Genomic DNA, 10,985 nt, shown 5'->3' on the forward strand with positions numbered 1-10,985 from the left:
TGTAACCTACTGAGAATTTACAATCGTAACAAATCAGAAGTTTGCATCAGTTGCGTATTTGATGTAAATTGTAATGGACTCAAATGCATTCCAATAAAATATTAGACCTCTAGATCTACTTGTGCTGTTGTGATTGTGAACAGTTGTTATTTTGATTGTCAATGTTGACAGATTAGATAGCATGAGGTGTAATATTTCAACTGAATTATTACATAAAGGGTGTGTAAATATTTAAAGTAAAGTACAGTTTGATCTGCAATTTTGGTAACAATCAATATTTCTACCAAAATGATATTTACTTACTGTACCAATTTAATCATGTCATGAAATGAACAAAAACCCAACTAATTAATGTCCAGCAAATGTTCAATCTACATGTGATCTTCATATAATTTACACAAACAGATAACTCTTTAACAGTTTGTATTCAAATATTTCAAATGCATAAATTGATATTGATATTACTAAAAACTTAAAGTATAAAAAGAATTATTTTTAATTCCCATGCGTATTGCAATCATAACTCATTTATTCCCTTTGTTTAATTGTGAAACCCATCTGGTTTTATGTCAACAAACATGTTTTGAAACTTTTAAAACAAAAAGATTTCTTTTGTGCAAGCAATTGCCATGTATTATTGATTATTAATTATATCAATTTATATATAAGAATATAGTTGTGCTTACTGTGTCATTTTGCAATAATTATATTGTTATGATGTAATATTTTACTATTGTAAACAATCTTTAGAACTTTAGTTTATTTCAATCAAGTCAAATGGTGTGATCGTTTTGATATTTTTTTATAATTCAATCAAAACAAGAAAAAAATTAAAATATAAATACATAGAAGAAATTTGTTGTCCTTGTCAAATAACAATGATAGCATGAATTTATCTCATGCTTCTTGTATAGCATGCTCCTTGTGAAAATTCATTCCATTTCTTCTTCGAATGTACCTTAAAGGGCATTCACACGGTACAACTAGTGGTATACAACTTGTTGTATGCAATTAGTTGCACAAACTGAAGTTGTATACAACTCGGCATTCACACGGCGGTGAGTTGCATACAACTTGGGTCTCGCGAGATCTCCGACAAAAAGCTTGTGATCACTACATTATTGCTGGAATTTTGATTGCCAAGTTAATATTCAGACGCAGAGCTTTGAAAAATCAACGCTGTTTGAGAATTGCGGTCGCGCGGTACTGGACCAACCTCTGACTTTGCAATTTAACGGACTTGCATATTATTGAATTTTTAACCCCATGGTGGAAAATTAAATGCATGTGAATATCTTCTGTATTAGATACAGAGGATACCATTTTTTGTTTGTCTGAAATGTCCATCAGTGAAATGCACAACATGCTGTCTGTTCCCTATCAGCTGATGAGACTCACATTGCATGGAGCTATGATCTCCAAGCCTCGTTTTCGCTCCAAGATGGTGAAAGTGTGAAAAAGGTCAATACGTCTGTGAGCAAGGTAAACTTTGTGTACAGTTACAATGTGCTACTGATGCCTTCATTCAAATGATCAGTGATGACACAAAATAGTCCTGATCACCCGTGTTGTTATTACACAATGTGTAATTCAGATGCAAACAGTGATATCTTCTACGGGTGATTCATGAATTGTTTTTCTTGCTGGGATAATCTTTGTGTTTTCAACAAGCCATAACCAGCTTTCATCAGGTAATAAAAATATAAACACTCACTCTAACATGGGCGTTGCTTTAGAAAAGAAGTTGAAGAAGAGCTGGTATTCATCCTCACATACATGCACCATGAAGGCGCAGCCACTCCGCATCTGCAGAACACAAACACACAGGTTTCAGCAGGGAGCTCACCCAGTGTCGGAGAATTTACTTCATTGTTTGAAGCAACAGTCAGAGGTAAACAGCTTTCAGTGCCTCATCTCTTAAAGTAATGCTGAGTATACAAGATGAAATCTTTTATTTGTTTAGTTTCAACTAATGAAAGGAAATTACTGTGGCTGGAAAACGGAAATTCTCTGGTTAAAACCCTAAGTTATTATCTATACAGTATGATTCCCTAACATACTTAAACAACAGTGTAAGCACATACCAGTGCACAGTGATCACGGACATGTCTGGTGGCCAGGTCTGTGATGGTGGAAGCAATACTGGGTCCAAGAAGCGTCTCCCTCTGTACGAAGTAGCAGTGGTGGCAGTCTGCCAGGACGTCGGCATACCTGGAGGCACAAATAGCAACAGTGCAGTGAAGTCAACAATGTTCCAGCTTTATGACAGTGGCTTGTAAGTAATAAAGTTGGCAAGCAGGTGTCTGAAAGCATGAGCAACAATCAATGCCACTGAGGCATGATCACATCCAAGTCACTGTCTGAACTCCCCACAGAGTTCCTGGGGATCTCGACAGGGGCCACAGCACTTTAGGGCTGGACTTAATATGCATGTAGAGGTCTAAGTTCACCTCACACTTATGTCATTACATTTGTTTGAGATTTCCTACTTGATTAAGTAAAAACTGATGTATGAACTGCACTTACTCTGGTGTCTTATCCACTCTTATCTCAAGTTGTTCTGTGAGGGATTTAATACGAGGAGCATTGGCTCGGAATTTGCCGTAGAACAGTGTAAATGCATTGTCGGCCATGTTTGGAACATCCTGCTGAAAATGAAGAGTATTTCATCTCATCAGGTCTCATATGTTGCTGGTTACCTAAATCAATATAGTTAAGAACACAGACAATCTCTGTAACTGACAAATAGTCTTTAACCCAGATGTATATGCTACAATTGCTCACTGAAGATTCAATGTTTGATAATATGTGGGCCAGAGGTTTTAGATGCACTAACATAGTGAAAATAATCACCCTCCCCTAATGCTTGTCATATTATTGATGACCCTACTCATGTCCATATTTTATCATAAAAATGTGCATTTATTCATAACCCACGCCAAGTTTGTGTATTAGTTTTGTATGACCATCCCCTAGTGATTGTCATAGTTGTAATGACCCTTCCCTGCTTCCCTCTGGCCACCTCAATGAGGCTGAAGAAAAGTGCTAAATTGGATCGCATTGTTTTTAAGTATTAGAATTTTATAAAAAATAAATAAAATGAAACGTACAGCAGGCTTTATGATGATGCAGGCGGTGCCTGAGAACCAAGACCGCTTTTTTTTAATAGCCAAAGTGACCGGTCGCTAAATTGGTAATGAAGGTCATAACGCTATGCACAGATGGAGGAATACCTTTTTAGGTTGCACCTGTTGTGTCGCATTCTGCAGAAGTGTTGTCACATGCGACTTTATAAGATTAAGTGCTCTGGACAAACTCTGCCGGAACCTGGCTAAATACACTGCGGACTCTTTGTACCTAGGCTAGAATAAACACCAAAAATTTTATTGTGAATCACTGGCAAAGGATCAGAACAAAACTGGGTTGATGTCACAGCCATGTACTTTCGTATACAGAAACCAATATATAATCATATACTGAGTATTCAGGTAATATTGTTATGCAAGTAATATTTAAATTCTTGTACATTACAAGATGTTGGGTATACATAATTATTGTTTATTAATGATAAACATTAGGGAAAGATATGGTGACCATGGTTACCTTTGTATCTCTCTTAAATAGCATGGTTGATTGTATGCTGACATATTTTCATGGTGAGGTAATTTGCCTGCGAATGTATCTAACTCACATTATTTTTAAGGTAATGAATACATTCATCCATACGGGACAACATCGGAACAAAAGACTCATTTGTAACTGTCAGTGTAGGGGATCCAAGTTTCTGAAATACAATGATGGATGATCAGAATTTATCAACATGTCACAGATCATCACTAAATTTTTTCTTCAGTAAACATGTACTTGCTACTCGTAACCGTGGTAACTGTTATTTTTGGCTGCAGGTAACTTCATCACATCAGAGTTAACTAATTCCTTTATTTCATTATGTTCAGTTATCAGTTGTGTACGTAAATGGGGGTTCCGTTATCAGTTGTGTATGTAAATGGAGGTTCAGTTATCAGTTGTGTACGTAAATGGAGGTTCAGTTATCAGTTGTGTATGTAAATGGAGGTTCAGTTATCAGTTGTGTAAGTAAATGGAGGTTACACACATACTGTCCCTTAGAGCAATAACTTTGGAAGCAGCTGAGTAATGTGGAACCCGTTCATGGAACAATGCAATCACAAAGATTTACAAAAGTAGGTGTAATGCTGACTTGACCATCACCTGGTACAATCTTTTCTCATCTTTTGGAATGATGTGGCCAGGGCTCGAACCACTGACGACGGACAACTCGCCATGCCATAAGCTTGATGAAATTTCAGTCAGGTGAGCTAAAAGTTATTTTTTAATCATGCCCATAGTCTTTAAAGATTTAAAAGTGGATAGAAGACTCTACAAGCATGTGATTATCTATAGTCGAGACTGAAGTACTCCTCCACTATCTATGTCTGTTGTGCATTAAGCATCTGAGCAGGTACATCATGTTGGATACTTACACTGGATATTCTCTCTAACTCATTAAAGTAGGACAGCTTGTTTGTGAGGCTCTCTGCTGTGTTCATCAGTTTGGTCTGCAAGAGAAACACAATGTACCATGAGGACATCCGTACTAACATTTCCTCTCACTAAGGGTGTTGCAGAGTGCTAGGTTTTCCTTGCACATACTAAAGCCACTTCCAGTAAGTCCAGTACCAGACACTTATGTTATTATTGACTATCATATTCCTTGCCTGATGTCGTTTATTTCAAGCAAAAACAGAGAGTTTATAAAACTAAGAACTTAATATATTGCTATTGCTTCGGTAGCCTCTTCTTTGACGGGACTCTATTTAGGTTTCATAATCCCTGAAAGTGATTTTAATAATGACATTCCTGATTAACCTCACAAAAAATGGACAACAAAATAGGTTGCATTTTACTCTTGTATTCGAATGAGTGAGCAATTTCAGAAAACTGAGAAAAAAATGGAGAAAATATGGACATTACAAAATATTTTGTCAACTACACACATGACAAGAGTAGCTATTAATGCAAGAAATACACTGAAAATAACATTATGGCTTTCTTTTTATCCTGAGCTCAAGAAATGTGTGAGATCACGTACCTGTTCGGCCAGGAGATGTTCACAAGCATCATGCAGAGCGTTAGTCTTGGTGGAGACGTTGACATACTGCTTCTGTAGCTCCTGCAGGTGGTTTAGTGCCTGAGTTACCTCCCCTAGGACACCGTCACACTGGTCACGATGACCCATCAACCCATCCATGTAGTCTCTGTGTACAAGTATTTAGTACACTTAAAACTTGCCTAAATATTTGCTTTCATGGCTCCGCAAATACATTATGCTGTCTCTAAGCAGTTTTCAATATAGTTAACAGCTTTACTTCAATATGCAATATTATTTATCAACTTCTGTCATTTGTTGCTTAGGTGATTGTTATTAGAATGAGTAAACACTTGTGCCCTCTAAATTTATAGGTATTTCTGTTCCACTAAAAAGCGTAACCAAAACGTGTAAAAACATGGTGAAACCTAGACAAATGATGCCATCAGTTAAAAACATTTAGCTTTCAACAGGTAAATGGCATCTGTCACTGCAGTACCTGTAATGGCTTTCATCCTCTTGATCAATGCCATCCTCCAGTTCCGAGAACCAGGAAAAGAACTGGAAAAGTCAAACCTTCAAATGTAAATAATTCTCACACAAGTCAAAAGCCAAACCATAATGCATTAACTACGGACAGAGTCTTTATTAGTACATGGGTTATAATGAAATTGTAGAATGAAGAATAATATGTCATGATAATCAATAATCATGTAAATAAACATGCAGCTTTGTAAGCCTTGTAAGCTTTGATTTTATAATCGACATTTTTTTCAAATTTGATATTCGAAAGATAGATAAATAAATTCCTACAACATATTCATTTTAAGTCAATAAGTATTTTCACGGTGTAAGAATAACAGCATGTAACAACTGAAAGAACACTGATTTCTGAGACATCTATTTACTATCACTGACAGTGTTTATTGAAAATCAAGTTGGACCCTGAAGTATGAGAGTACTGTGTAACAGTGACGCCACAGATATCGGATGCCCACCTGTTGAGCGTTCTCAATCTTGCCCCCTTCTGGCGGGTTGGACTGGAGGAACATCTGCAGCAGACTGGCCTCACTGGTGCTGCTGCTTGATACACTCACCGGGGGAGGAGACACAACCAGCACATCATCACATGGCAACTGGAGCACACAATTAGCAGGATTGTCACATCATTCACAACCTTTTCTCAACTCAAAACAAGAGCAGGAATGTGACAGAAGATGATTATTCACCATCTGTCTCTACAAGTACCGTCTTTGCAAGCCTCTCCATTAGCATGATTACATACTAAGTCTTTTCAGAAGCAAAAGATCATGTTTGTTAAACTTACATCATCAAATTCATCAAAATAGTAGATTGCATGTGACATGTAAGTGACATATCTATTCTGTTAAGAAAGAAATGCCAATCGATAATAGGTTTAAGGGATGAGCAATGATATGGCATCAACAAAATCATTGAAATCAGATGAAGTGTATCACATATCCCCAGCCTGGGACCTCCATGTTCATGACTTGGACACCCATTGTCCCCAATATTTATTACTGAGACTCAACCCTGAGAGTCCCCTGGAGTCAAAACTAGAGAGGTCCGAGTAAATCCATGTAATAGTCATACAATAATCAAGAAGGATATCATGAACAATCATGAGCATTGTGAACAAGCATGAAATACTCATATCCCCCGTCTATCGCCATTTTCAGTCTAAGTCAAAGTTGCTGCCATGGAAACTCGAAAAACAAAAAAATGCCAAACTATCAAGAGGCATCAGTTCACCACTAGAGATATCTATGTGCAAAGTTTTGTTAAGATACGTCTCTCAGGGGATAATAATCAAGTCTGGGCCAGACAAAAGAGTGACCAAAAGCCTGAGCAATGATCCAAGCCATCAGAGCAGGATGTGATTCAATTTTCATAAAATAGATCTTATAACAAGCTCGGAAAACTAGGGCTTCAACGGGTCCAAAAATATGGACATGAGTACCCGAGGGTTAAGACTCGGCTCGTGCTCGAGTACCTGCAATTATACATCTTTTCAATAAAATTGTCAATTATCCTATCGTATACAAAATGAAAGAGTCACATTGACCTTGTAGATCACTAATAAAACCAATGTGATCGGGGATCAAATAAAATACCTTTGAAATTTGTATGCTGATTCGCTGAAGCTTCATTGTAATAAGAATTGTCAACTTGGGAAAAGAAATTGTTTACATCTAAGTGTAACACACGCCATGTTCAGGGTGAAAAATGGTTAATCCTGGAAATAGTATCTTGGTTCTCAGGACAAAAATTTTAATAATGAATGAAAGAGATGTATGGTCTAAGATAGTATAGGAATGGACGAATCTAGAAAAGAGAGACCCAAACTGTACAATGCTACAACAAATGAAATTAGATCAGAGAAACCATTAGCATGCACCTGGTAAACTACTTGTCATAACCCTATATTTCTGCAACAGCAACACATGCATGGTCAAGACAAAGTAACTTTTACAATTTCCTGCATTTAGCTTTTTGCTTTTGTCTTCATCTACCTGTAAAAACTTGAAAGTGAGCCATGAAGTACAATAGCTAAAATCAGCAATATACTATCTACTGATCTAGGCATGCTAGGTTATGGCTGATTTCATCAACATCATAGTATGCGCAAAACAACCATAACAACTTTTACAAATGGCACAGAAAACATTAGCATTGAAAATTATGAGTTTGATATGTTAAGCCATGATTTGATTTGATTCTAGTTTCAATTTGGCTTGCATCTGTGTTTTCTATGTGAAAGTTATAATCCCCGTATAGTTAAGGTTGGTGTTCTTGTCAGAAGTCTTCCTTACTGGGAAGCAACTTAATATGAAACATTTACTTGCCTGAATTGTGATAGCACAAATGCATGATAAGGGCATTTGCAACAAAGCCTGACATTCTACTAGATATCTGGGCACGCTGTACAAAACAACCTTAGCGCTACGACTGTCGAAAGTATATGTTACGGTATGGGAGTTGTGATCACCTTAGCGCAAAGATCGCTTTGTACAACGTTACCTTGGATAGGTAATTTGGCGACCAATTTGGAGTCCTGGGTGTCATTGTACAAAACGACCTGAGCACAAATGTTACCTTTTATTCATAGTTTTAACCTTAGGCCTTTAACCTGTTGCATGAAACTACCTTACGCTAAGGTAGCCTTAGTTAAGGTGAAAAATGAAGGTTGGTCCAAGCCAATCCTGTCCTACATCTGAAACCTGATACCGACGGTTGATGATTTCATCTACAAAAGCTAAATTCGAAGGCATATTTGTATCATACCTAAGCTGCTCCCTCGACGTTCATTTTTACGACACTTACAAACAACACCTACGCTAAATGACGTTTTATTTCATATGATCTAAACAAAACTGTGAATTACAAGTTACGATAAATACATTTCTGCTGAACTTGTAGTCAACAGAGTGCGCGAAAACGGAGGGTACTTTCAACTGTGAGTTTTACAATGAGGAAGCGTCATGCTTACTCCTTGTGGAAGTGGCCGTTCTGTTACAAACGACGTTAGTTCAATAACGGCATCTTTTTGTTTCGTTGTTAGAGGAGCTTTCGGATTTGTCTTTGCTTCCCATTGTGATAATTTCTCTCTGATCAACTTTTGACGGCTAGCAGACTGCAACGTGTCAGCCATTTTGATGCAAAGCAATTGAAAAGTAGGATTCAACAACGAATCGAGAATTAGATTGAAAAGCTAACAAAGATAGAAACGGATCAAGATTCGTGAAACGTTACAATTATTCGACAGAGGAAAGCTGTAATTTTTGGTATTTTTTTCCATGAAAACACTTGGGCTGTTTAATCGATAATAGTTGGTTGTGAAATTGTAAAACAGTGTGATTATCTAGTATCTGACCACAACCTCTGTACCGTGTCATTCTTCTAGTTGTATTCAGTGCGCACCAGTACATACTTAGAAATGTTGTTGCTTCCAGGAAATGTTTGAGAGGATCTGTCTGGACATTGGGTAATACTGGTATATCGGTCACTAGCAGCGGGACATGACGTGCTTAGTGTTGCCTCAGCGTAGGAAATAACAGGAACCTAGCTGGTAACCGTATCACTGTGCTTCTCCCTATACACGACTTGTTCTTACACCGTGTAGCCACAAGTCGAAATCAAAATTGTTGACAGGGAGCAGCCAGAGATAGAGTTACCACACCTTGCGTGAAATGTAAACATGTGTGAAAATTGACTGCAACATGTTAATTACGTTTAAACGTAAAATCAAATGTGCACACTGTGTAAATCCGATTAAATTGACGACTTTTTAGAAACATAAACAGCCAAACAAGTGCTTGGTTAGTCAATCTAGTGCTCTAGAATCACTTTCAAATTTTCTACATTTTGAAGTTTCTAAATATATGTGATTAATTCCAATATTATTCTTTAATTCTGGCTGATTTTTTTAACAATATCGTAATGATAATCTATCATTTTGAAAAGTATTTGTTCTTTTAGGGGTATCCATGCATCATCAAATAACATGAACTTTAAGCCTCAGTAATATATTGAATATGTAGACTTTACTTGATACGTATTGAACGTTTTCCCCCGAAAATGGATGGTATTTGAAGGGGAAGTGTACATGCAAAAATCACTTTCTTTCTTATTTTAAACTAAACGAAATTTTAGAATTAGTTGGTATCAGTGTTTGAAAATATACCCTCATTTTTCTCACAGTGAGAGTAGGAAGCTCTCAGTAAGTGTGAAAATGTCATGCCGTTATGAGGCCTTCGTTTTCTGAGCTAAAAGGTCTGAGGTTTTTTATCCCCCTTAGATTATGACGTAATTGGTGCCAATTTAACTGGGTCCCTGTCTTGTTACAACGCAAAAGATATTATGTACCCGTTTATGGTGATACAATATGGCATCCGATATATTGCCTGATCCGAAGAAGTTCCCTTGACCCATCAAGAAATTGCAAAACCATACGCAGAGCAAGTATGGAAACGAGGAAAATCAAGTGGAAACAAGAGAAGACCCACATCATCTGATGTGTCACCCGACCCCGACTCGACATCTACACAATTAGGCCTACCAGTGTCAGTGTAAGAATAATAAATGAAATTAAACTCACATCGTCTCTTACAACAACAATGATAGTGAAATGTTAAAACAAGTTTACATTAGAAATTAGCCCCCTAATCCAATTTACTCGCCGACTCGCGCAACTAACTTATTGTGAAAACATTATATGCTTTGAAGTAAAATAAATGAAATTAAACTCACATCGTTTCTTACAAACACCAATAATTGTGAAATGTTAAAACAAGTTTACATTAGAAGTCAGCCCCCTGAGTCAGCTACTATCTCAATGCTCGGTGGTACATCGGCCGATATTGTAAACTGTGATGAAGATGAAAACTGTTTCTATGTGAATAGTTATCTGCGATCAACTGAAAAACTGTGATCCTGTCCCACCCTGTTACGACCCTATCGCCGGTATCGGCATTGTCGTCAATCTAAGTTTTCAATATTAGATATAACTATTCCCAAAGGCTACAGATCAGTGCTACTTGGGAATATCAAGAAACAAATACAAACAATTCGTCTGACGCCGCAATTCGCTAAGCAAAGTAGCATCCCTTTGGCACGCCAACGTCGCAGAAGTCAGACGTGAAACCCACGAGTATGGAGCTGACAAACCAAGAAACATAATCGAGGCGAACCGAGATTTGAACCCACGATCATAGGTTTCTGGCGTGCCCAATGAACGCAACTCTGCACAGCCAATTGAGGCGCCTAAGGTTTTTTGTTTGTTTGTTTAACTCCGCACTCAGCAATATTCCAGCTATATGACCGCGGTCTGTAAATAATCGAGTCTGGACCAGACAAT

General features: G+C 37.4%; 1 protein-coding gene across 1 annotated transcript in view; it reads right to left on the bottom strand.

Annotated features, from left to right (window-relative positions):
• LOC139448038 (conserved oligomeric Golgi complex subunit 3-like) overlaps positions 1-8,780 on the bottom strand; it is a 31,345-nt gene extending 22,565 nt beyond the window's left edge. The window contains exons 1-10 of the mRNA XM_071229538.1: positions 8,619-8,780; positions 6,106-6,243; positions 5,607-5,668; positions 5,111-5,276; positions 4,503-4,577; positions 3,692-3,784; positions 3,234-3,362; positions 2,527-2,648; positions 2,085-2,211; positions 1,715-1,806 (exon numbers count right to left, since the gene is read on the bottom strand). Of these exons, the coding sequence (XP_071085639.1) occupies positions 1,715-1,806; positions 2,085-2,211; positions 2,527-2,648; positions 3,234-3,362; positions 3,692-3,784; positions 4,503-4,577; positions 5,111-5,276; positions 5,607-5,668; positions 6,106-6,243; positions 8,619-8,780 (1,166 nt within the window). The remainder of the gene's footprint in view (positions 1-1,714; positions 1,807-2,084; positions 2,212-2,526; positions 2,649-3,233; positions 3,363-3,691; positions 3,785-4,502; positions 4,578-5,110; positions 5,277-5,606; positions 5,669-6,105; positions 6,244-8,618) is intronic.
• Positions 8,781-10,985: the final 2,205 nt, after the last annotated feature.

Source organism: Haliotis cracherodii, unplaced genomic scaffold (assembly GCF_022045235.1).
Source record: "Haliotis cracherodii isolate W230 unplaced genomic scaffold, xgHalCrac1.p SCAF_7, whole genome shotgun sequence".
Taxonomy (NCBI): domain Eukaryota; kingdom Metazoa; phylum Mollusca; class Gastropoda; order Lepetellida; family Haliotidae; genus Haliotis; species Haliotis cracherodii.